This window comes from Glycine max, chromosome 7, assembly GCF_000004515.6.
Source record: "Glycine max cultivar Williams 82 chromosome 7, Glycine_max_v4.0, whole genome shotgun sequence".
NCBI lineage: Eukaryota > Viridiplantae > Streptophyta > Magnoliopsida > Fabales > Fabaceae > Glycine > Glycine max.
In genome coordinates this window covers 3449681-3476629 of record NC_038243.2, presented here as the reverse complement: position 1 = coordinate 3476629, position 26949 = coordinate 3449681, and the positions used below count along the sequence as shown (strand labels likewise).

Below are 26949 nucleotides of genomic sequence, written 5' to 3'. Positions count from 1 at the left end.
ATTGATTATCACAGTGAAACAGAAACACTTAAAACACTTTTTTAGTGAATATCTGCTAATTACAAAGTTCTGACTCGGAATCATACAGCATTTCATATATATTAATCAGCAGAAAACCATTTGTGTGAGTCTAAAAATCAAAGCATGACGAACCACAAATAGGCGAGAGTTGAAAGAGTAGTGACCAATTAACCAAGAAACTTGATGTCCCAAAAACAGTACCCCGCATTGAAACTGTTGATAAACACACATCCACTGCTCTTTTGGCATGAAGATTCCCATTGTATGCAATGTCCAACGAACTTCCATTAATAACTTCTTTATCAGCAATCTCACCATTCACCATGATTTTCTTCCTACCAAATGTGGCTTCAAATGCAATCTGAAGTTCTGGAGATCCAAACCAAGTGAGTAAGATTCTCGACAGCAAACATGCTGATGCTATACAGCAATTCTGCCTTGCAATTTCATGTAATGGCAGATAGAACTAATTGGTTTCAAGTGGTGCTCATAAGGTGTCATCAAGCTTCAACATTTACTTGCTATCAAAAGCCATATAATAACGTCAAAATTCAAAACAATGGAAAAAAGGTATGGTACATTGACAAATGAGCACTACCCTAACCTGTATATTTCAAGTGTATGAGCACACTCCACAGATACACAGTACAGGACAAAGGTTAAGCTTGGATATCAACATTTCAGTGAAACCTCCAAGGCACGCTTGGCCTCAGGCAGCATATGAAAGCTTGCCAAACTCCTCCTCTCTCCACCATAACCAGTACTAAATTATATGTGCCTTTTTTTTAGCTTAGCAAATTCTTGCCTAACAACAGTTGCCTCAGCGCTATTAAATAGTTGAATAATACCAGACAAAGACACAAACTAACAAAATATAATTAAACCCTTTCTCCATTGTCTGATCTAAGCATTTCACCTTGTGCAACAAAGGTACTACTACGTACTATAATCATATAACAAAAAGCATTCCTTGATCCTTGTCACATTAGCTTAAACATATCAAAATGTTGATGCCATTCTTTTTTTGACATCAAGATTTCTGCCCTTGGAGTTGTTCTCCACTTGTTCTTAATTTATCATTAACAAGTAATGCAAGAAATTCACACCAAAAAGCTTTCTCTTAAATGCAAAAGGAAAATCAATTAATTCTTTTAAGTATCACATTGAACAGAAAATCAATAAAGACTCTAGAAAGTGCCATATGAAAAATAAAAAAATAAAAAAGATGGAATTCAAAACTAAAAGGTATGTAAAATCCCAAACTAAAAAAGGACTTGGATTTGAATGGGACACATTTAGAAGTCCAACCATTTCTGATAATATTGACAAGTTGTAGGGGAGATAACACCATCGGGTGTACAAGAATTAATCCTAGGACAAACCCCACAAGGAATAGAAGCCATGGCACCAACACCAGCAGCCTTCTTCACCAATCTATAACAAACTTCACCAACAGGAACAGACTCAAAATCCCCAGAGCCATCACTAGTCACTTCCTGCACCTTATTCTCCATAACCAACTTCTTCAAAATCTGCTCCATCTGCCCTTTACTGACTCCACCACCCGCCTTCCTAATCCACTCAAGGATGCCCTCACAAGTCGCGACCTTCAGGCGACGAATACTACTAAAGCAAGCCTCAGACAGCTTGTCAATAAATTCTGTGTCGAGTTTGCCTTCGGTGTACCACTCTCCACCACTGATCTCATTGGAGGGTTCGAAATCCGATGCCATCAACAACTTCTTGGACCTGTTCTGCACGTTCACAACCTCCTTGACGAGTTTCTTGGTGATAAGCATCTTGATGGATTTCTTCAACAAACTATCGGGGATGTTGGCTTCTCGTTTGATGTCCCCTTGCCATATCCCCATCTCCTTCCTCCCGCGAATGATGTTGTAGACACGACCCTCCTCATTATTCATTGAGGCCGAGAGCCTTGAAGCCAAGTCCTGGCGCTTGCGTTTCCCTTGCAAAACGCTGCTCATTGTTTTGTTTTGTCCCCTTGGTGCAATTGCAATCTTAATTGTTGTCAGTCACCTTGAAAACATTGTATATAAAAAATATTCTGATTGTGCAATTGCAATCTTAATCACTGCCAGTACTATCACCTATGAATAATGCTGAGTCTGAACATTGTATATAAAGCATTCAAATTCAGAGATATGATGGCAAGTATTTGATGATTGTGTTTTGAATCAAGGAAATAGAACATAAAGATGAAAACAAAACAATACCTCGTAACTGTTTGACAAAATGCCGTTTGTTCCGATGGTCGTTCTGTTTGGGAAGAGAATAGAAATGAAAAGAGTGGAGGTGGGTGGGGGAAGGGAGAAGAAAAACGTTGAGCAGGGGAAGAGAAGAGACAATGAATAGGCGCAGGTAGCGAAGCGTGAACGTGAACTGAAGCAGATTTTGGGGGAAAAGGAGAGAGGCACATGACACGTTTAGTGGGCCTTGTGGTGGGTGTGGGTATTTTTTCTTTTTATTCTGTTTCTGCTAAATTACAAAAACTACATCAATTGATGTATTTAATTAAGGTGAATTAGGATACATTGATACAAATCATTTATAATTTGGTACAGTAAATCAATACAAATTAAATTTTTTAGTTTTGTTAAAATAAAAATTCACATCTCACGAATTAACCTATCCTAATTAATTATGGGGTCAATTAGTGCCTAAGTTATTTAACCATTGATTCAATGTCTTGATTAGATTAATCACTCCGTCGATCTTTAACATATGTTTTCTCTTCCTTCTTCTCCCTTAGGCCTTAACTATTTGTTAAGTCAAAAAATATTTATGTCATGAATCATAAACCTTAATTATTTTGATTAGATACAAACAAATAAAAAGATTAAGAGTTACTTCTTAAGTGATATTAAAACATGCTTCATGATTATGCGTTTAAAGTATCATATGACAGTTAGCTAAACTCGTGATCTGATATAGCATTTATGAAATGACATTTAAAACTTTATTTAATACTATATATCCTAGATCTACTTTGCAGAGACATTCTTCTAGTTTGTCGAATCATATGAAGAATAAATAAAATTCAAAATTTAAAAGTCATCAATTCTCGTCAAAAGACGTGTTCTATTGTGCAAATCTACTCTAGCACATAAGGGAGTGGTTTCATATTAAAGTGTTCAGCACGATAACTAACAAAAGTGATTTTTTAGCATGAAAAAGTATCTGCATTTAGTGTTCCAACAATCACATTCTACTTACATAAGCTAGAGTGAAGAAATCCACCCGTTTATAGACAATGAACACTTGTTGAAGAAGACCTATAAATACCATAAGTTTTGAAGACATGAAAAATCAACCTACTCACTTATATTTTTAATTATTTTTGTAAAAAGTTCTTTGTATAATTTTGTAAAGTTCTCAAAATACCTTGAAAGAAAAAACTTAGTGTTGAGATTGTATATTCATCTATAAGACGATTGAGTGTTAGTCATTATGCAAGCTAAATCACAAATCCTTTGATTTGTATTAGAGTCAACAATGACTTGGTATGATAAACAATACCGGTCGTAACAAACTTTGTGTAAAACTTAAGTTGTAGAGTCAAGAGTAAGTGATTAATACTTGTAACTTGTTGAAGTTATTAAAACTCACTGGTTTGTTAGGAATTTAGTGTAGTCAATGTGGTTGAGATGAATCAATATAATTTCTTATGTCTTGTTTTTTTTTTCTCTTTTGTGTTTTAAATTGACTTGGGATTCTAATTTGACTTCTGTTTTTGAAAAACTCTTTGTTTTACAAAGTCTAAACTCATTTGCGAAAATCTAATCCATGTATTTACACGCTTTATCACCGGATGGTAATGTTGTTGTTTATAAACAAGGTTTTAAAATTTCTAAATATCACAATTTAACTTTTTTTTATATATATATTTCTTTACACCATCAAACTCACCTCACCTTATATCTCCCACATGCTTGTGATATTTACCCTTACACCATTAAACTAACCTCACCTTATATCTCCCACATGAGAAGAGTGTAAACATGTTCCTTGATTGAAAAAAAAAATAGTTAAATAAAATTGTAATTTTTTCTAATTTAGATATTTTTTTAAAAAATATTTCCATTGACTAAGTCTTTTATTTTTAAAAATTAAGTAAATTTATTTTTTATGAAAATTTCAAATTATCATTTTCTCTGCAAAAGTTCTACGTTTATAATTTTAAAATAATAATAAAAATCCTTTTTGAAACATTATTATTATATAAAAAAGAAAAGTGCAATATTTGTATATAGCTCAATAGGATAAGTAAAGGCACATATTTTCATATGAAAATCATGAGCAAGATCTAAGATAATAAACAAAGATTTAGAGATAATGCACTTGTAGTCCTTTTATGAAAGGAGTCTATGTTATAAGAATTTTTATCATTTTTTTTTGGTTATGCACATATGTTAATGTTTATAGTCTTTTTTTTATTTAAATATCAAATAGATTTTATAATTTTTATATAAGTGAATCTAATGAAATCTAATAATAACTTATTATGTATGATAAATTTATTAACTTTTAAAATAATTATACACATAAACATTAAATTCTAATTTTTATGTCTCAAATTAATAAAAATAATTAAAATCATATTTTAAAATTAAAAATAATCATTATTTCACTCGCTTTATAAACATAAAGAACTCAATTCAAAATTCTAAAATATAAAAGACCAAACATAAAAAAAAACACTAAAAACATAAAGAATTAATCTTAAAATATTAATGTAAGTGTAGCGAGAGAGAATAGAAAAGGTTGAAGAAGTCCACCTAGGACGCACATAGTAAGTTGTGATTCAGCAAACAAAGATACAGACACAGATTGTTATCCCAACGTTTTATCCTTTCAGTTACAGCTTTCAGCTCACCGAACTAACTCAACTCATGGCGGTGCTCATCCGTTGCTCTTGTTTCCTCACTCGCCCTCGCTTCTCACAACCTCAATTCTACGCCAACAACACCAAACCCGTACTCCCAGGTCAGTTTTCTTCCGCACCCCATCTTCAAACGGATTTCAAAATCGTAACTTTCATGATGTTTGAGCTTTGGAAACACTGTTGTTGAGTCTTTGGGTCTTGCAAAACTGTGACAAAATTCATTTTTTTTCCAATGAATCAGGAAAATTAGCTTGTCTTTCTCTAAAACGGGACAAGGGTGTTCCACACTTTGTAGACACGTTTGATGGATCTTCTAAGATTCCGAGTTTGCTGCACTGCTCAAAGTGTAAGGTATGATGGTGAGTCACGGCATTCTTGCAGCTATGCGCTTTGAATCTTTTGATCTATGTATTTGTTATTGTTAGTTTTTACTACAAATGTGTTTCTACACAACACACTGTGCATTAGTTGTCAAATATGGAAGTTATAAGATAGATTTTATTGTTAAATATGGAAGGTATGATCTTTTTCTTTTTATTGGAAAAATTGACCACTGTGGATACTGTTTGTTACACTAAATTTCTCTTTTTTGGTCGCTTCTGTATGTTGGGATAATGCTTCTGTCTCTACATTCTGTTGATTTTCAGTTGTTATTCTCTTTTGCATTTTGGCATCTTTCTCTTTAACTTCTGATTAAAATTGTTTGCCTTGCTAGGAAGACATACACCAAAGGTTCCCGTCACTGATATTTGTAGCGAGCAATATTTTGATGTTCTCTATGCCTAACACAGCCTTGGCTGAAACGTGTGAGGCTGATACCTCTGTTTTCAATATGCCTATACTGCTGGCAGTAGCCCTTATTGGAGCCACAGTTGGAGGTAAGGTAGTGAGAGATTCCCTGTACAGTTATTCTTGCTTGTGATCAATGTTACTAATTCTAAGAGCTTGGAGAGTAGGAAGTTCATTTTGTTGCAAGATGTTTGTGTGGAAATGAGTTTTATTTGTTGCATTAGTTCATCGGTTATAAGATAAAGGACTAGCATATTACTGAAATATGTTTTGTATACAACTACAAATCTTAAAATACACGAAACTCATTCCAAAGTTAAATCCAGCTATGTGAAGCATGAATGCCTTTTGAAAGCTCAATGTGTTTACCTATTGTCTTCAAGGTTTCTTGTATAATATAAAACAACAGACTTTTTATTATCACAAAGGGAACACTCACTGATATATGCAGAAACTTTTTTTAATCAAAAATGAAAAAAGAAAGGAGAAGATTAGAAAGCAAAGGAGTAGGGATCCTCCTTAAAGAAGAAAAAACAGGAAAGAAGTTAAGGGGAAATTGAGATATATCTGCAGAAAATTTATTTCTCTAAGTACAGAAATATGAGTTAGTAGAAACTTTAGCAAAAAGTAAAAGATGTAAAAAACATAAAGGCAGCTAATGTCCTTGAATATCTGATTTCTGATATCACAAGTTTTATAATTTCTGCTTCTACAAGAATGTGGTAGAGGTGTTTCGAATGTACTTCTACAGATGAGTGATATACTTTCCTTGTCCTGAATTCACTGATCATATGACAGGGTTGCTCGCTCGGCAAAGAAGGAATGAATTACAACGGGTAAACGAGCAATTGATCCAAATCAACTCAGCTTTAAGGAAGCAAGCCAAAATTGAGTCCTATGCCCCTAGCTTGAGTTATGCTCCCATTGGCGGTGGTAGGATACTTGATAATGAAATTATTGTTAACCCAAAGAAGCAGGAGCTAATTTCGAAGTTGAAAAATGGAAAGAACTTTCTAAGGAATCAACGACCAGATAAAGCATTCACGGAGTTTAAGAATGCACTTGAGCTTGCCCAGAATCTAAAAGATCCTATTGAAGAGAAAAAAGCTGCTAGAGGTCTAGGTTTGTAATCTTCCCTATTTTGCTTATTAATCTGTGTTTTTTGAGAGGGGCTCATACACAATGACATTGTTCTTTGTGTGTGTGCGCACATGTGTGTTGAATGAGTGAAGGATTTTACTAGGTGCTTCTTCAAAACAATTGAAATGTTGCATATTACAGGAGCCTCACTACAAAGACAGGGAAAATACAGAGATGCTATTAAATATCATTCCATGGTTCTGGCCATCTCTGAACGGGAAGGAGAAGACTCAGGGAGTACAGAAGCTTTTGGGGCAATTGCTGATTGTTACACTGAGCTTGGAGAGCTTGAGAAAGCAGGCCAATTCTATGACAAGTATATTGCAAGACTGGAAAAGGACTAATCTTTGACACGTTTAACATTTCTGAGAGAAATAACCAGTGTTGGATTACTAGACTTTCATCATGGCTTGTCACCATCTGTTCTTCATGCGGATTTTCCTTTTTCTTTTTGATCCTCTCTTTGGAACTTAAGATTATTCAGTTCCTATTTATTTTTTGGTTGGAAATACTTAAAGCATATGTGTTTCCAAGATTGCGAAATATTAGTCCTTTAGATGAGTAAGGGAAATATTTGTGTGCATCTACATTTCTATTGTGCTTCTCTTACACCAGTATATTTGGCCATTATCAAAACATTAACAAATTATCATTTCGCCATTACTTTTTATTTTGATCGATCAGATAAGGAAATTTATTCGAAAATGAAAAGCATGAAATAAAATGTTTTATTGCAGTGTATTAGTATGGAAATTTATGGCAAATGCTAGTTGACAATGCTTATGTTAAAATAAAAGTAATCCTCGTTAAAACGATTTTCAATAAAAGCTTTTTATTTGATTCATTAACCGTTTCTTTTGAACAACTGTTAATTAAATATTCAACATTATATGGGTCCGATTACAAGTGAAATATTAATAAATATATAACAGCCTCTATAGACAGGATGATATTGATGACAACTATCGCATAGTAACACCCAAATGGGTGATGAGAAGAAACATGTCTGAACAGACAATCCCCTCTTAAAATCATAAACACTCACCACTATTAAGTAGAAAACCGCATACATGATACAAACCCATACAAATGTTTACTCATAATTGTCTAATATGGTAGGTGTAACTACAACACTACCGTCGGGTAAAAAAGTAAAAAGAAAAGGCTCCCTAGAGTTTAACACGAATCAATGTGCACAGGGCAGAATATATAGCTAGCATTAAACCCCAATACATCAAGAGAACCGAAGTGTGTTACTGGTAGTACATCATTTGCTGTGCAGCTGCAACATTCTGGAACCCACCATCATATATTGCCTGGCTGGCTCCAATAGCTGCTGCTTGTTTAAGATGATGTTGTCCTTGAGGATGCATCAAGGCGTGGACGCCACCCATCTTGCTAATTGCTAGCTGTCGCTCATACGCCAAAAGATCAGTTGCAGACAGGCCAGGCAGAGATGCAGCAGCAGGTGGGGGAAGGGGATTTGAAGCAGTTCCAGGTGGAGTGGGCTTGCTCCCCCAAGAGCACTGTATTTTAACATGATAGCAATGGTCAGAGTTGAAGTGCAACAAATAAATAGCCTGGTTGTGTTTGGATGTGGAATTTTGAGGGAGGAACTCAATGTTTAAGTGAATTTACAATACCATACATCAAAATTACTTATTTGGATATCAAACCCAAAGAGTTTTTTAAAATGATAGGGATTTTATAGATTTTTTTTCCAAACAAAATGAAAGAATTTCAAATAAAACCTAAAATGAAGGAATTTCAAAAAACAACTAAAATAGAGGAATTTTAAATAACACAATGGGATTTGCATATGATGGAAATTAAATTACTTTATCTAATGAAAGAAATTGAATTGCTTTACCACTTTACCCAAACAAATATTTTAAAAATGAAGGGAATTTACTTGGAAGTAATTAAACTTCTATGCATTTAAAATTCATTGAAATTTGAAATCAATTTCCAAACACTACCTGAAGGAGAATAAAATAATGACTAAAAGAAATGAATAGGTGGGGGCAAAAGGGATCATAGAAAATGAATATATGGTCAAAAGTAGATTAAGCATCAAAGCTGCAAAAAATAAACAAAATGAATCTACCATATACAACAGGGAAACACCAGAATCTCAAATGTGTGCACCAGCTCAAATTCAAGAAAAGAAAATTCTGAGTTCCAAATACCCAATTTTGCCCCCCCCCCCCCCCCCCCCCCCCCAAAAAAAAGAATTAATCAGCGTAGTTGTTTTCTAGCAATGTTAGAACCAGAAAAATATGTCAACAATAAAAACCATGACCCACAACAAACCATACAAAAATTACACAGCAAGTAGCAACAGCATCAAAAGTTCAGTGAAATCCACACCTTAATTGGTTTTCCACATAGAAGAGACTGGGCGTTCCCCATCTGAATAGCCAGAGCTGCTTCAGCATGAGTACTGTACCTCACAAAACCAAACCCTTTATCACGCTGGACCCGAACCTCCTCCATCACTCCAGCCCCAAGAGCATGGAAGTGGCGATGGAGATCAAGTTGAGTTACCTGTGGATTACCAAAGGTCATAATGAATAAAATGGCAACAGGAATTGCTGCAGAATTCAAAACATAACGCACAAGTATACATAATAGCCAAAAGAGATAAGGAGAACAAACAAGATGATAGAGGTAATGTAAAATTTGGCAACGCCAATATAAGTAATGGACTTCAAAAATTATAAGTTTGCAAACTTTTCAATCAAATAACAGTTGATGAAATGGTATTGTTCTAAATGTAAAATTAAAATTAAAAAACACAAGAAAAGCTCTTACCTCTGGAGCAAGGTTACCCACATAAACAGTAGTATACTGAGGATTGTTCTCAGGAGCATCACTGTTAGATGTCTCTTTACCATCTTCTGTACAAATAGAATAAAACATGTTGGTTAATTTCATGGCTAGCATTCCATTAGTTCACTGGGAAAACAGAATACTTCACAAACACAATAATTTTTACAAGTCCAATCATTTATAAAATCTTTCTAGGGTCAAATGGCTGCAACAAAATGTTAGAAAGCACCCAGGTCCACCCTTAAATCAAGAATTAGAGGCTTAAAATAAATTTTTTAAATTCAACTATCTCTACCACTGTTTCATGAACTGCAGTATACTGACCAGATGAGCCATTTGTAAGTTCCACCACACTTTTTGCATCTGAGTTTTGCTTCTCTTCATTACCACCAGCACCTTTTGTTGCCCAGTTACAACGTATCTGTCTACTTCCAAGCCACTTACCTGAAGGACATAGGCAGAGTTCATAAATTGTGCTTGCATCATACAGGAAATACAGGTGGACAAGAAAAAAAAATGATACTCATATATGCAATCAGGGATCGATGCACGTTGACAACTATGGGAGCAATTGCCCCCACTAAGTAAATTTTTTTACTTGAACATTTTAGATGATTATTGTTTTTGTCCCCATAAAAAAATAGGTATTGTCCTCGTAAAATAATTTTCTAAATAAAAGAATGTAAAAATAAAAATAAAAAAATTACATCAATTTTACCCACTTTATCATTTTAAATATGTAAAAGCTTAGATATTTTGACTTTTTCTACCATGAGATTGTGTATTTTATAAAAAATTATAATATTTTTTGTCAGTAAAAATATTATGGACTATTTCTTTGTCTCCACTAACGAAATTTTCTGGATCTGTCACTGTATGCAATTGCAAAGTGAATACATCATAAAAGGTAGTTCTAAAAAGTTAACAAGACAATTCCTACAAAAAGAACCTAAACAGCATAGAGTCAACACCGATTCCTACAAAAGAACTGTGACATTAGTTTTGCTTCAAGTGATATTATATAATGAAAAATCATTTGAGATTCATCTAAAATTAAAGTGGTTCACATCTAAGGTTGTTAAGCCAATAACAAATTTCTTACCAGTCAAATCATTTATAGAGCTTTGTGCATCCTACAAAAATTCAAGAAAAATTTTAAGTCAAAAACATCATAAAGAGCCCTGTTACACAGAAAATTAAGATTCTAAAACCACCTGTTGGTTACGGAATGAAACAAATCCAAATCCCCTTGAACGCCCAGTCTTCTGATCCCACATAACCCTTGCATCTCTGGAGCCGCCAGAAAAAATAAATATGATGAGCCAATCTAAGTTACCAACATAATTGCAAAGAACATACCGTACAACTATCCTTTGAGACAGTACAATTTTTTTTTCCATTTTGGATGAACAGAGATTGATTCAAGTCCGAAACTACAAATAAAGAAAGAGGCGACTGTTTTACTAAGAAATCATGAGAGTGAAACTTACGAACAACTGGGATAGACAGAAAAGCATGCAAACAACGTAGCATCAGTAACCTCAGGACTTAGATCGCCAACAAATATATTGTAGTGACCTGCAAATTAAAGGAAACAAGCCATATAATATAATATCTTAGCCAAAAGTTCCCAAAGGATCAGGCCTAGTATGAACATAGGGCCCATTTGTTTAAGCTTATTTAAAAAAAAAAACACTTGAATAAAATAAGCAGTTTTCTGCTTTTTTTTTAATCTTTGTCTAAACTGCTTTTTTAAGAAGCAAATCCTATCCTATCTTTTTCTTAAAAAATAAATTTTTTAAAAAACACTTTTTCAAAGTTTAAACAAAATGGCCCAAAAATATCAATATATTTAACTCAGAAATGTGAACTAACCTGACGTATCCTCTCTCTGACCACTAGCATATGCCCAATTAACTTTGATAGGCTGCCCAAATCTGCAAAGCATTGAATTAGAATTTGAACACAAAATGAAATCAATTTAACATAAATCTTAACAGCAACACTTACAGATGCCTTCCATTGAGAGATAATATGGCAAGAGCAGCAGATCTGCGATCAAAGTAATGAATGAATCCATAGGATGACTGCAAAACAAAGGCACCAAATGTCAAATATAAAGCTCCATTTTCAGCTAGTCTTTAAAATTTAAATTAAGAAATTAGACAAAGAGATAACTAAGCAAAAAAATATACCTTATCCTTTCTGATAAGCTTACAACCTTCAACTGGGCCAGTACCCGAGAAAACTTCTTGCAAAAGCGGCTCAGTTACCTGTGTATGGATGTTCCCAACATACCTGCATTTTCTCAAAGATAAAGAAGCTACAATTTTTAAAAAAAAAGAACAGAAGAAAAAAATTAGGGAACAAGTAATTAATTTTAGTCATTAAAGCAAAAAGTAACATACAGGTAGTTTTGGTACACCAGAATTGCTTTTAAGCACGGCAAAAATTTCTACTTAGGTAAAATACAAAAGACCAGCATCTCAAATGCATTTAACACCAATCATTATTTGAAATGGGGTAAATAAAAGATTAAAGTAATGGCGCCCAAGCTTGTTTGCACACAATCACAATCATGAAACAAACAAAAAAATGAGAGATAAAATATTAAGAGTAAAAGGCAAAAAAAAAATGTCTAGACAAACACTCACACACTGCGGCAAGTACTTGGATCAAAACCAGGAGGCAAATTTCCACTTGGATATGGTTCAATCTGCAAAATGAAGAAGTGAAAAAGGAAAGAAAGGAAAAAGAGGGCAAATCAAGAGAAAAAAAATTGTATTGTATCTACCAATACAGACAATGAGAGAAGTATGAAAAAACATTTACTGGGGTGAATGGGAATGAAGAAAGCATGTAACCCAACCGTTACCAAACAAAAGAGAAAAAAATTGCATACATCAGTTCATTGCTAAGCCAAACAAAAGTTAATGAGAATGTTTTCACTGTTACCCAAAACACTCCGAATAAATAGCTAAATACAAATTAATACCAAGGCAGTAAGAAAAACAAAAAAAATCCTTCAAGACTAATGCTGATTTAACACTACACCAAGCAAACTGGACAGAAATGCCTAAATGATGTCAGACAATAAATTATTTTAGTTAGACTATTCAGATTCTTTTCCCAACCAAACCTCCAATAAAACAATATTGCCTCTAGTCTTTTATAAAAAAATAAAAAACAAATAGCTGCATAACGTAGGCTTATTTTCAAATGTATTAATTTATATTTTATTTTATACCCTTAATTTATTACGAAAGGGATATAACTAAGTTGATTGAATAGGATCTGTGAATATCGTAAACCCCTTGGTACTGTCTTCAATTCCTACGAATAAAAAAAATATGCTTAATTTATTGTGAAGTCTATTAATGAAGACATTCACCCATTCCCCCATGCAAGAGAATGCATACATTGGCCTTTGAGTCACACTTGGTGGAAAAAAATACCCCTTGAATTACAAGTTAGTGTCATTAAATAAATCACTTCTTAAACTATTTAATTATGAGTATTTCTGAAAAAAAAAAGTTATGACATTATTAATCACTGTTAATTAAAATAAACTAACTTAACTATTTTCATTGGTTTTGATGAATTAGTTTTTTGCTTATCATATAGAATTGGAGGTAGTACTAGTGTTTATAACATGGCAAGCTTACACACCTCATCTCTCTTACATATAGACGAAACGGCAACAGAAAAGGAGGAAAAGGACAGTTCTCAATATTTTTCCCTAGGTTAGAATAATGCCACTTCTCACCCAAAGACAGTCTGAGTGAGAGGGCACATGGGTCATAAGTCATTACTCCAAGGCTTGGTTTTAACTTCACAGTTACTCCTACAAAATGCCTCTGCACCACGTGGACTAACAGCGTTGAGCCATTCACACAGATGAAATACCTTAAACATAATTTTCAGAGCCATTCACCACCGCAAACACCAAACCACTACAATTTTTTTAATACTTCAAAAATAGCATTATTCAACTAGATGCCTTTCAAAGAGAATTCCAACCCGAAGTTTCCATTTTTTCTAAAACACATTTTTTTTTCTGTTCATTTGGTCCTACTCATGCAAAACCCTCACACGGCGAGGCAAAATTAATTAACTAACTCCAAACTTCGGTAAACACTGCAACGGATAGAAATTAAGTAATAAAAAAATGAATAAAACACAACGAGCTCTTGAAAAGGAAAGGAGAAATTATTCTCTGCAACAAAACCCTAGGCTTTGCAATAAACCCCGAAATGGCAAAATGGGAGACACGAAGATCGATAGAACACGATAAGATCGAAGCTATGATCGGAAATGGAGAGAGAGAGAGTATATGAGGGGTCCGAACCTGAGGAGGAGCAAGGAGGCCAGGGTGGTAGAGAGACTGTTGTTGGAGAAGAGCTTGCTGCATAAGAGCTTGTTGTTGCTGCTGCTGCTGCTGCTTCAGCCTGTGATTCTGCATTTTCCTCTTCGCTCTTTCTTTTCCAAGGCAATTTCCCGGGAAAATGGGTTTGGGTGGAGATTAGGGTTCAAAGGGTCCCAAACTATGGCCCCTCAGAGCACAGCACAGGCCTCAGAATAAACCAGAGGACTCCACTCGATCCCCCTCCACCACTATTTATATAACCACATTTTTCTTTTCCTTTAATGTAAAAACAAAATAGGGAGAAAATGTGTATTACAATAATAGTTAATGTGTCGAAGTTCAGTCATAGTCATATATTTTCATTCACGTGGGTAAGGTAAATAACTGATAACGTTTGAAGGACATAATTGGATACAAAATAGTTAATACGTGGAAGTTAAATTTAAATTGTTTAGATAATATTTGAATTTGACTTTTTGAAAATAATTTTTTTTAGATTTTACTTAATTCTCAATGAAACTTTAAATTAGTCGGTTAAGATAAAAGAATTGACTACATAATTTTTTTTTAGCCAAATAAGATATTTGTAAACAATAAAATTTGATTTTTAATGTAGTTATATATACTTAAAATTAGAATTTGACACCAATGATTAAACTAAAACAATTTCAAAGATACTAGGAGGGTTTAATAATTAAGAAAAAAGGAAAAAGATTGTGGAATTGATATCATTTGCTAATAAAATTAACATTTGATAAGAAAAACTAAAATAATTTGATATGAATCGAACTGAATTAAGGTGTTTTTTTAAAATTTGTTCATTGATATGAAAATATAGACAAAACATTGACCACTTTTGAAGTTTTTTTTTTTTTACAAAACCACTTTAGAAGTATAGAACTATAAACAAATCTATGTATATAAAAAAAGTAAAAATGATATCGCTACTTGCCTTGTCTTTTTCCCTCACAGATATTTTAATTATGTTTTTTTTTTACTTTTAATAATAATAATTTTATTTTGCGGTCACCATTTTCGCCCATCAATAATCTATTATGGAATTGCCCGAGTATGATACAGACCATGGAGGCCCAAATCCAAGATAATATGGGCCTGAAGATGCATGTGGCCCATAAAGATAAGACACCAAGGAGGATAACATCCCAAGTTAAGGAGGAAACAATTATTCTCACTATCAGATCTCTTATTGACACTACCAACATCTATGAAATCTCTCTTTTGCCCACTCACTAAATCCCTACAACCCCTTCCCTTTTCCTTAGATCCAAAGTCTTCTCCTCCACCCTGGCATCCCAAATGCTGAGCTCTTGTGCCACCACTTTCCCCATACCACCCCTCCAGACAACATGCACACCCATCCCTTCGAGTTCCAAGCACCATTGTTGTCGATTCGTATTGCATCAATTACCTTGCCCCCATCGTCAATCTGCGTCGCATATGTCCATATCTTCACAGCTCACCCCACCCTGTCGTGGATCCACTTGAACCCATCCCCACCTTGTCATCAATCCATTTTGTTGTTGTTGTTGTTTTTGAATATGTGTTGTTGTTGTTAATGAGTTTGGGATGGTGATTATGGTGGGAGAATCTGTGTTGTTGCTGGTAGGAGCCAACAACAGAAATGCAATTTGGTTGTTGCACAGTCTACAACAGAATCGTATTTTTGTTACACACAAAGGGGTAAAAAAAATAAAGTAATAGAAATATAATTTCGTTGCATGATGTACAACAAAATTGCATTTCCATTTTTGTTGCTTTATTTTTTTTCGCTCCTATTGTATGCAATGAAAATACGATTTCATTGAAGACTTGTTCAACAAAATTATATTTCCACTAAAAGGGCATTTTTGAAAATAAAAATAAAAATTCATGTAAGTAATGTCAATAGTAAAATTGGTAGTGACAATAGCAAACTCCAATTGAGGAAGTGGAACTTGTTATTCAATTGGTATGGTTCTCAAATTCAGTGAACTCCATCTGTGCATGCAGTCTTTTCTTCTTCTTTTTTTTCTCTGTTGAATACTGTGCATGCAGTCTTTAGGATGAATGATTGCATTTTTGGGGGGGAAGAAGTGAGTTCTTTAATCAAGAAATATCTATACAGATAGCTCTTTTGTTTTAAAGACAAAAAGCGAAGTCGTCGTTGCTGGCAAGACTTGACATAACTTTATCAAAATAAATTACAGAAGTGACAAATATTTAATTCATTTGATGAAAATCATGAATGCAAAAATAGTGATCATGAAAAGAAAAATGAAGTTGGACTAAATACTACTACATGAAAATAACTCAATGTTGGAAGTGTTTTACAAATGGAACAAGTAAGAAAGTCTATTAAAAATATGTTTTCTTTACATATTTAATTTCTTTATATTTTTTTGTGAAATTAACTATATATTTATTTCTTTTTTATTAGAAGATAAGGTTATATGATCATAAGATGCAATAAAAAAAATCCACGAGGCTGGTGATGGGCCAAAAATTGGAGTAAAATATATGATAACTTAAGAATAAACCTCACTGCGATGCGTTGCAAACAAAAAAAAAAATCTAGTAAGAAAATGTTCATAAAATGGTAAAAAGAAATGTAAATCAAGATGGATGGATTTGAACAATTTTATATTAGATGACATGATTATGCTTTATAAGTTCTTGCACATAGTATTTTTTTTTAAAGGCATGTTCTTGTTCTTGCACGTAGTTAATATTTGATTATATATTCACAATTTAGTGTTCTATAGAATGGTCCAAGATATTAGAGATTTAGAGGATTGCCAAGTGCAAAACTTATGTTAATTCTGCTCATATTTGGGGAGAAACCCATCAAGTTTCCAATTCCTTAGCCTAACATGCATTGGCCATGACCATAAAATAAAAGACCGTCTTTTTTGAGTTTTTGCCTACTTATTTTTTTGTGTTTGCTGCTGTTGTAACTCTTCCGCAGGGGTTTTTGAGTTTGGGACTCTTGCTCCTCTTTTTTTCTAACAAAAAATATATATATTAAGGATCAGTGATACTAAAATTAATTAATGACATTTTTTATTTTATATATTATAAATTATAAATTATAATTATAAACAATGACCAAATTAATTAATAATAAAAATGCATTAGCTTACATTGTTGCAAAATAATATAGAAGTGATTACATTTTAATGTGTAAATTATTAACCAAGAATTTGGATAATTACATTTTTATAAGATAATAATGATATTTAAAAACTATTTTTTTAAAAGAAATAAACTACAAATATTTTTCTACCCAAAATTTCAAGAGAGAAAAATTATTCCCCAAGACAAAATACGTAAGCTCACTAACTTCAATTTTTTTTAATAAAATATAGATATAGAAATGTGATTATAAACTATAATTTGAAATGTAGTATAAAAATTATGAGTACTATTCTCACAAATTTATGTACATAAGTACTGTTCTGGTAATAATTAATAATTTTATATAAAACGTGAAAATAACCGTTTAATTATAACTTTAACCATTAACGATGAAACTTAGAGGCAATGTGGTGATTGATGAAGATTTTGAAAGATTGAATCCCATGTGGAAGAGTGATGTGAAGTGGGACCACGCGCAATTTTTTCTGATAATTCTATTTATCTTTCACTATAAATGACGAGAAATTAAATGGAAATATGCGTCTAAGATATAGTATAATGTTATAAAAAAATCTTTATCATTAAAAAAAAAGATTTGTTTTTATGAAAATGTGGTTTTGTATTTAATGTGAGTTGCAGGAAGGAATCTTTGGGCGTTTATGGAAAGAAATAAGTTGAGGTGTGAAGCTTTGTCCACGCGTTTGGGTGGGTAAGAGGCAAAGGATAAGGCAAGCCAACCCCACACATACTGCACATTGCACTGCCACTAGAAGCGTGTATCATTATAAATTTATAAATTGGGTCATTTCAAACTAAACGTTTAAAATGCCCAAGTCTGCTTTTTTTTTTTTTTTAGAGAGTATAGATTTTTGTTTGAGATGGATAAATGATACTGTCTTCACTCAACATATTTGGTATTCTTTGTTGTATATTTTATACTCTAATTTTAGACTAATGTGAGTATGGTTTATAAAAATAAATTCAATTCATGTACTTAAAATAATATTTGAAGTTTTATCTGGCTTTATTTATTTTTAATTTTAATTACGAATTAATCAGAATTTTTTTTCCTTCATAAACCAAACCAGAGAATTACGACATAAAAAAATAATATTTAAAGTGTAAATTGGGTTTGGGGAGGTACGGAGTTGGGGTATTTTTCTATTATTAAATTCTTCTTTTAAAAGACTCTTTATTTATTAATTTGGTATTTAGCGGATACTTTTGAATTAAAAAAACAAATTAATACTAATTTATTAAAATATGACTCATAAAAATAATATCAGATTTGTAAATGATTTTCTTATGATAAAAGGTAATGTATTTCTTTTCATATAATAATAATATTTTAAATATAATTCTCAAATCTATAAAAAAAATAATCATTATAATTGGTGTTATATTTTTTAAGATTGTCATTCACTAGTGAATATCATTATTATAATTAGTACAACCATTATCGTTTCTCTATGATAATTGTTATCGTCATTATCGTGACCACTATTAATCTTACTCATATGATATGATTCTAACCGTCATAAAAGTTATCATCATCAAAAATGTTTCAAAATTTATTTCATATCTCTCTCAAATGTCTAGTGTGATTAGTTGGAGGGAGGTTCTTTGAATATTTTTTTGTAAAAAATTAGAAATAATTTCATTGCACAAAAATTTAATCAATTATACTTAATGCATCATCACATCACATTTATAACATTTTTTGCTTCATTCCACATATTTTTCATGAAAAATTAAAAGTAGTGTAATTGTTGTTTCATTAAATTCATATAAATTTTTTTTATTGATTCGACTTAATAGATCATTAGACCTTATTTATATATAATCTTTTTATCTTTATCACATTATCTTAAAATTCCATACTAAAGAATCAAAAGTAATAGACCATCTTTTTTACATATAATTGTTCAAAAAACACCAAATTAAAAGTAATACCACCACTAACATGATTCAATTTTTTAAAACAATATCTTGAATTCTAAGTTTTTAAAAAAATGAGATTAAAAAGAAAGACCCATTAAAACTAATGAATCAAATTTTTAATAAAAATTAACCATTAATAAAACTCGTAAATACTTTACATCTTGATCTAGATAACCCAGTAACAAAGTAAGCAAACTGCTATTTTTTCATGCTTCAACTTTTAGTTACTATCCTAGTATTTGTCGTTTGTAAATAAGAAAAATACAACCACCCTGACACCACACAACCCACATGTAAACCTTACAATAAACCAAACCAACATACTTTATCTTCTCTTTGTGCTAACTAAAGCGTAGGCAAACCAATCTCTACATACTAACATCACCATAATATTTTAGACCATTACCTACTAGTACTTCTACTAGCCACCTCCAAATGATATTTATGGCCAAACTTGCAATTGTCATAACTTTTTCCCCCACATAATTTCCACATCACGTTTTCATTGTAAACCAACCAACATTTCAAATAATTCAATCACTCATTCGACTCATCCACGATCCAAACCAAACTTCGTACCCAGCAACACCATAGTTCAAAACTTTAAATTGATGCCTGCTGCTCCCCGCCAAACATGTCTTTTGCACGTGCAACCATCTTTTACTTAATGCCTTAATTTGATCCAAATTGATATCCCTAGTTTTATCTAAACATTGTATGAAAATGAGGTGAGTGAGGGAAAAAGGATATCAGTATCAATTTGCACGGTTTAAAAACCTTAATAATAAAAAACACACACATTAAATCCTATATGATGCATTCTCTCGAAATTTAACAAAACAAAATTAATATATGGATCATTTCACACACTTTGGAAACTGTAAGGATCAAGATATACCTTTTTAAAGATCAAAGACTAAGACTAAGACACATGGTCTAAACTAATGGCATTAACTTGTATTTTTTCTTCTTCTTTTAATTGAAGGAGAGTATTTAAAAAAATCACAACAATAATGCATGTTAAAAATGAAATAGAAACTTAAAATAAATTATGTTTTAGAAATATTATTTGTTGGGATATTTTTTATTAAAAAATTGTTACAAATATTTCAGTTAGGAATGATTTGAGAAGACAAAATTATATTGAAAAGGACCTCATATCTGAAAAATATATATAAACCATTTGTACTTACGCATTTATATCATTTAATATTTTTAATTGTTATATTAAATACATTAATCCAAAATACATTAGTTCATCCCAATAAGTTTCATGAGTCATGACCGCAATTACACTACATTTGGATAAGTTTAAATAAAGAAGAAGAAAGCGAAAAGAGGACAAAAAAGATAGAAGTAATATATTTTTACTATTTGTATAAGAGAGTAAATGTGATTTTATTTTCATATTAAATACATTAATCTAAAATACATGGGAAAAATCGCTATTTAGTGTTTTACATTTTTTTTCATTAAATACTTTAATCAAAAAATATATTAATTCATCTCGATAAGTCTCATGACTGCGGTCACACTATTTTTTTTAGTTAGACATATAAAAGAAATTTTTACTCTAAATTACTGTAAAAGTAGAGGAAAATGTTCTTTTCATTTATTTAGTACTCTAAAAAATAAATATGTTTCTATAACATAAAGAATAAGAAATAATTTTATGTTAAGAAATAAATATTTTAATAATTTAAAATTTTTAGTTAAATTTATTTTTTATTATGAAAATATTTTTATACAATTTATTTATTTATTTTCATTCACTTTCCCACTTATCTAAACATGTATTATTCATATGTTTTTTCTCTTTGTTTTTTTATATTTTATTTATTTATTTAACTAAGGTTATCTTCGATAAAACTAGTTGAAAATTAGAATACTAATTGGTAACTAAAAACTGAAAATGGTTAATTAGAAGTTAAAAAATTAGCTTATTAAATTATAAATATTCAGTAAGAATAATATTTGGAGTAACTAAAAAGTATAAAAATAATAATAAAATTATGATTTATTTAAAAATAATAACTAGGAAATTAGATAAATATATTAAGGATAAAAATAAAAAAAAATATAAAAAATTAAAATATAAAATTTTAAAAATATTACTTCAAGTAAAATTTTTAAAAAAAATACTAAACACTACTAAAAAATCATTTGTCAAATAATCAAATAAAATTTTCAACTAACAGAAAAATTAAAAATTAATTAAAATATTAAAAATTAATTAAAATGTCATTGTGAAACCTAACTTATAACATATTTTTTCTACTTTATTTCTCATTTTACTTGTGTTTTTTCTTTTTCTCTTTTTTCTTTACTCTTTATTTCACATCTAATGCAAAGAGATGCCTTGCTGTCAAACGCGGACGGACAGTTCTTAATGTTTCTGTCTGAAAAGTTAATAGAAGATTCATAATTTAATTTTGTATTATTTGTACGAAATCAGTTCAATTTATCTTTTTGTATACTGTCCAGTGTCCACATTATTTTTAATTTGATTACCAGTTCCAGTTATAATTATAAAATATAAAAATTGAATTAAAAATAACCAAAATGTAAATGTAAAATAATATTTTTATTTTCATATATATATATATATACATAATATTATTATATATAATTCTATATATTTTATAATAACTTTAAGCTGGTTATGCAATATTCCACTTTGAATTTTTTTTATTGAATTTGGTAATCACTAATTTTCGTTTAAAAAAACTTGATAACACTTTATTTGAGCCTTTTTACTTTTTGACCCAAATTTTTTTTATTTGTAATATTGGAATTCAATTTCTCACTTGAAACAACGTTGAAAACAATTATACCTGTAAATACGAGAATAAATTCAAAGTTTTGCAGCAAGTGGCATTGGTGTGTACTTTTTATTTATCAAAAATATGCATATGACATAACCCTAGTCCCTAGGGTGCCATAGCCACATAGGAAAAGGGTTTGGGGGTTAGTGCTCTTTGTCATTCCATAATCGCGACAAAACACCAACTTGCATTTTCCTAGTCGGTGTGGATGCGCATTTTTCACGTTGCATTATTGTTTCACGTAATTCATTTATTTTTATGAATTGCCTATCAGTCTATCACCTATGACTTGTTTCAGGCAAATTCATTTACTCAAAACATTTTTCTTATAAAGTTGGGTTTTAGTCGTTGTTCCCATACTATGTATGTTTCTTTTTGGTTGAGTTACTTTTAGATATTATTTTAATAATAAAAATATGCTTAGATTAAATCAAGATGTACCCAACTAGATATAATTAATTATGGAATAAGTTGTTCCCGTATTATTTGAATATATTAAGTTGTTTTTTTTATATCTTTTGTATTACTTTTTTGAAGCAGTATTAAGTTGCAAATGAAATATTTATCTTTTAGTTTACATTATCGAAAACAATCAGTGTTTATCTAACAATAGTTAAAACTTTTTAACTTGTGTTCACCATATATTCATAAGACCTTTTTCTCTTACATTTATTTTTCTTTTGATTATCTTGTCCCCACAACCCCTCCCATCAGTTTTATATTTCCTCCATTTCCTTTTAGATTTCTAGTTTAAAAAGGTAACACTTTAGTTAAGAATGGAATTAATCTTTTCATCTGAATTAAACTTACTCTTAACCTTGTAATGCGACATGTACTATTATTTTTCTGTTATTTATAATAAATATGTCAAATAATTAAGAACTGACAAACAGGGATTAGGATATAAATAAAACTACTAATAACTGATGATATTTTAAATTTTTAAATAACTCTTTTTTTTTCGAAAACAACTGATCTCTAGATCCAGAATTTTTTTTTATTGAAAATTTATTTTGCATTAACTGATTTACCCAGTGTACACAAAATAGAAAATTCTATATATTTTTAATAAATAGTTGAATTTACAAACCCCGTGAGTAACCATAAATTCTGCTTATAATCTAGAAAAAAATTAATAGAAATTAATAGAAAAAGACTGAAGAAATGAAGATTTTCACCCGTACGATACAAAGCAAATAATATAGCAGGATCAAATGTAAAAAACACTTGTATTCACTAAAAATGATCCAAATAATGCACACAAAGTACTTTAAATTCTCTGAATTTAATCGATCTCGGTAATAAAGCTAAATTTATCTCTGGTTTGGTCCGAAGAGGAGGACCTAATTGATGAAATAATAATACATACAAATATATATATATCTTATGAAATACGTATGAAGGCCACAGTAATCTTCGAAAGGCCAACAATCATATAAGTTAGGTGCTTTTTGGTTGACCAGAGCATGTATATCCTAAATTCACAATGAACTAAACCACTAAAAGTTAAGGTCAAACTGTTTGGAACACTGATCTTCAGGTTCACCACCTGAACTGCTTCCTTCTGGCTTGAGATTGTTCATTTGGTATGGCCCTCTAGCATTGACCCTGCAAAAATTGAAGATTCAATTAATTAGGCATTAAGCAACCCGAAAAATAACCAAATCAATAAAGGGTCTAATTAACTAAGTGTCTCAAGGTACTTGTTAAGGAATCAGTTAATAGATTTTATTTTACTATCTTATAAGTATAAAATATACACCACGCCAATAAACCTAATAACTAATCTTTGTTCTAAGAAACCTGACTAATCAAGTTTAATAGTAAGATCTCTCCTACTAATCAGGTTTTTATTTATTTACAAGATTCAAATCCAATAAGTATTCGAGCCCAGCTCCACTTAGATTTACAATAAGTTGGTAATAAAAAAGTTAGTGAAAATACATTAAAATTTAGCAATAAAAATTTTCCACTTTTACTTCTTTAACCAATATCCTCCTCCACAAGGCACAGATCAGCAGCATTTTCCAATTTCCATAAACAAAAGTAGCAAGTAGAAAACAGCTTACCTTTCTTTTCTTTTCTCAAGAAATTTTAGAAGTGAAGCTCTCCTTGGGTACCTCATATCTGTTTTGACAAAAGAAGTTGCAACCTAGAATTAGTATATGAACTTGCACATGCTTGAAAGCAATGTTGCTTCCTTTGTTCAAATGAAAAATGGGCATAATAAAGATAGTATTAAATACCTGAACCAACCCCTTGGTTTCCGGGCTTAGGGGTTTCTGAGGATGTGTTTGTTTGAGGCATCTTGGACACAGCCAATTTTTCAGTGGTAACCGGAAGGCTAGGGGGACTTTCTTCAGTGCCGGAGTTGTTCGAGGCCAACTTGGTGGCCATCTCCATGACCTCTGTCGCCTTCTCCGGCGGAAAGGCATCAAATACCAACATTTTTCCGGCATAGAATATTGTCAATTGGGGAGATTCAGGTCCCGGTGACCTACAGTAAGAGAATAATAACAAAAACATTGTGAATACATGAACCTGTTCAAATTTTGGAGGTAACATACACGTGCCCATAAATCAAACAGATCTAGGCACAAATGGGTGTAAAGGGTTCAAATTTTCAACCGCACGTGGTCCAGTCCTAATCTAATGGTTCTAAAACTTCAACATGTTCATAGTTCTTTTTCATAAAGTAAAAATATTCCTCATGACAAAGATCCATCAACTAGAGACGATTTAGATCCGCACAAATGTTGGTTTAGTTTTTCTTGCATAGCCTTCAAGATAGAAGGGTATCACAATTCCTAGCATATGCCTCCTTCAATTTCCCATGTGAAATATTTGGTGAAAGCATGGGTATGTGGGTAATTTCACTAGACTCTGTCCGAGGGTCATTTTGAACATTCCCAAAACTTTTTTTTTTCGGTTAAAAACTCTTTAGATTAGGAGCAGACACGCTTTTTATGAAGAGAAATCATCAATTTCAACCAGGAACCAGGATTTATAATGAAATTCACATATAGTCTACCAATAAAGATAAAAAATCAGAAGTCACCATTCCCTAAATTATTCCACAGAAAAAAAATCACGTTTTTTTTTTACTTTTTTGCTTAGACTTCAGAAAAAAATAACAATAAAAAAAATACAGTAACACACCTAGACTTCTTAATGCAGGGGTTTTCCACAAGCTGGGGAAGAAATTCCATGGCAGAAGCGCTTAGCTTTAAGGCCCCATCAGAGTTTTGCAAGCTTCCTAACAAAGCCTTGGTATTCGCTGGAATTTCCAAATCCAAACAAACAACACCCCCATCAGCAATTCTCGTCACAAGCAATTTCACAAACTTTCTAGATATTCCTATGCAATTGAGCTAGCAACACAAAAATAATTTCCCTCACCAAACCATCAATTGTGACACAAAGCCTACCCACAACAAAAATTGGATGGTGAACACATCACATAATAAAAACTTGGTGAACAAGGCTAATAATAATAATATTCCACAGGGGGAAATAATATAAATAAATAAATAAATAAAAGGTTATACCTTTAGGTTCCATTTTTCCACCAATTCCAAGGGTGGAATCAGCAGAAGCACGTTTCTCCTTCAAGAACTGGCTCAAGAGGCTGCAAGTCTGAGAAAAGGTGGATTTTTCCGGTGCCTTGCCGGACCTGCGGCCTTCCGCCACCGTGTTGGGGAAGCTTGACATTTTTGAAGAGATGCCCACAAAGAATTTTCTCTGTGAAATCGGAAAATTGGTAATAAAAATGATCTCTTTGGAGGTGGGTCTGTACGGGTGGCCCTGTTGTTGTTGTTGTTGTTGTTCAGTTCATGGTTGAAAGTTTTGAGAGAATATGGGTGGGCTTGGCAGTTTTCTAAGCATGTTCCTTGAATCTGCTGTAGTCTGAGAAAGGAGGTGTGAGACCATGTGGTTTTTATCTCCCTAATTATTATTATTATTATTATTATTATTATTTAATTTTAAAATTCAGATGTCTAATAATAGTCATGATAATATACTATTTTTTGTTTGAAGCACGTGTTTTTTGTGGGGTAAAACACGGGCAGCGGATTTGTTCAAAACTATTAACTCACTCGCCTTTAAATTGGTTTGCGAAAAATCCATTCTAAGAGAGAGAAAAAAGTATCTGTTGTCTAACAGTGATTTCTTTTCTTTATCCTTTGTTAAGGTTGGTAGGGGAAGAAGAAAATGAAATATAGAGAAAAAAACATTATCCCAAATTTAAGGATTCTTTTGGTCTAAGTTATAGTATATTTTAATCAAAATAATCTTATTTAAATTGAATATGATTATTTATAAAAGATAATTAAAGGTCTATTTTAAAGTATTTAATCTAATTATTTATCTGATACTTGAAATCAATACTACTAATTTAATTAGAATAGTTTCATATTAATTCACCCATTTAATAATTCTAAATCTAAGGATATAAAAATATATTTAAATTAATAAATTTAATTTAATTTTAAAACTCTTATTATAAATTTAACTTTGAAGTAAGATATAAGTAAAATTTATAAAGGAAAACATAATTTGTTGCAATTTTTCATTTTATTTATTTCTATAAAGTTAAATTCTAATTTTAATTCTTTTGATTTTCAAAATTTTCAATTTTGATTCCTGTAAAATTTTACTATAACATTTGGTTTCCTTAAGATGAACTTATTAAGAAATAAATGTGATTAATTTAATTAAATTAAGTCAAAATTAGTTGAAAAACAAAATAAAAAAAAATTAAAGAAATTGTTGAGACGGCCACACCCCCTTTCTCTTTCCGTCTTCCTCAACACTTCTTCCCTTCTTTCTCAGTTCAGACTTCAGACAAATCGAATTCCCAAACAAATCCAAAAGCTCAAGCTTCACAAGTCTCCGGCCAAGGAATTTTTCTCTCTATGCCTCGTTTCTGATTGTGCCGGAGATGCATTTGGGGAAGCACCGTGTGGAGCAGATGAGGTTGCTTCCTCTCACTCTCC

General features: G+C 31.5%; 4 protein-coding genes across 7 annotated transcripts; 1 reads left to right on the top strand and 3 right to left on the bottom strand.

Annotated features, from left to right (window-relative positions):
• Positions 1–83: 83 nt before the first annotated feature.
• LOC100810279 (DNA-directed RNA polymerase III subunit RPC6) lies at positions 84–2483 on the bottom strand. 4 transcript variants are annotated; one of them, XM_014777708.3, is made up of 2 exons: positions 2256–2483; positions 84–2147 (listed from the first exon to the last, which is right to left on the bottom strand). In XM_014777708.3, the coding sequence occupies exon 2, from the start codon at positions 2004–2006 to the stop codon at positions 1317–1319; it is 690 nt and encodes a 229-aa protein (XP_014633194.1). In that variant the 5' UTR covers positions 2007–2147; positions 2256–2483; the 3' UTR covers positions 84–1316. The 4 variants fall into 4 exon arrangements, with proteins under 4 accessions (XP_014633194.1, XP_014633195.1, XP_003529842.1 ...); XM_014777709.3 differs by having other exon boundaries at positions 1136–2058; XM_003529794.5 differs by having other exon boundaries at positions 1136–2039.
• A 2342-nt stretch (positions 2484–4825) lies between these two features.
• LOC100782310 (protein FLUORESCENT IN BLUE LIGHT, chloroplastic) lies at positions 4826–7436 on the top strand. The gene is made up of 5 exons (XM_003528554.5): positions 4826–5025; positions 5166–5275; positions 5640–5802; positions 6512–6835; positions 6995–7436. Exons 1-5 carry the CDS (start codon positions 4932–4934, stop codon positions 7195–7197), a joined length of 894 nt encoding a protein of 297 aa, XP_003528602.1. The 5' UTR covers positions 4826–4931; the 3' UTR covers positions 7198–7436.
• Positions 7437–7805: 369 nt separating this feature from the next.
• LOC100781227 (oligouridylate-binding protein 1B) lies at positions 7806–14377 on the bottom strand. The gene is made up of 12 exons (XM_006583106.4): positions 14034–14377; positions 12340–12401; positions 11881–11983; positions 11696–11772; positions 11561–11622; positions 11176–11263; positions 10900–10975; positions 10788–10818; positions 10010–10129; positions 9668–9753; positions 9224–9400; positions 7806–8379 (listed from the first exon to the last, which is right to left on the bottom strand). Exons 1-12 carry the CDS (start codon positions 14145–14147, stop codon positions 8107–8109), a joined length of 1269 nt encoding a protein of 422 aa, XP_006583169.1. The 5' UTR covers positions 14148–14377; the 3' UTR covers positions 7806–8106.
• Positions 14378–23133: 8756 nt separating this feature from the next.
• On the bottom strand, positions 23134–25860 carry LOC100778559 (protein TIFY 11B-like). Its single transcript, NM_001253054.2, is given in 5 exon segments — positions 23134–23560; positions 24022–24079; positions 24199–24449; positions 25112–25229; positions 25501–25860. Coding segments are annotated over 5 exon segments (699 nt in total). The 5' UTR covers positions 25664–25860; the 3' UTR covers positions 23134–23451.
• Positions 25861–26949: the final 1089 nt, after the last annotated feature.

What these genes read in the sequence shown, in the direction of transcription:
- LOC100810279 (XM_014777707.3), bottom strand. Translation starts at nt 2,458, where the DNA reads ATGTGCCTCTCTCCTTTTCCCCCAAAATCTGCTTCAGTTCACGTTCAC. An exon ending in TTTTGTCAAACAGTTACGAG is followed by an intron (nt 2,023 to 2,255) that starts GTATTGTTTTGT and finishes AATTGCACCAAG; the next exon opens with GGGACAAAACAAAACAATGA.
- LOC100782310 (XM_003528554.5), top strand. Translation starts at nt 4,932, where the DNA reads ATGGCGGTGCTCATCCGTTGCTCTTGTTTCCTCACTCGCCCTCGCTTC. An exon ending in CACCAAACCCGTACTCCCAG is followed by an intron (nt 5,026 to 5,165) that starts GTCAGTTTTCTT and finishes CCAATGAATCAG; the next exon opens with GAAAATTAGCTTGTCTTTCT. An exon ending in AAAAGCTGCTAGAGGTCTAG is followed by an intron (nt 6,836 to 6,994) that starts GTTTGTAATCTT and finishes TGCATATTACAG; the next exon opens with GAGCCTCACTACAAAGACAG.
- LOC100781227 (XM_006583106.4), bottom strand. Translation starts at nt 14,147, where the DNA reads ATGCAGAATCACAGGCTGAAGCAGCAGCAGCAGCAGCAACAACAAGCT. An exon ending in CCAAGTACTTGCCGCAGTGT is followed by an intron (nt 11,984 to 12,339) that starts GTGAGTGTTTGT and finishes GAGAAAATGCAG; the next exon opens with GTATGTTGGGAACATCCATA. An exon ending in TATGTGGAAAACCAATTAAG is followed by an intron (nt 8,380 to 9,223) that starts GTGTGGATTTCA and finishes GTTAAAATACAG; the next exon opens with TGCTCTTGGGGGAGCAAGCC.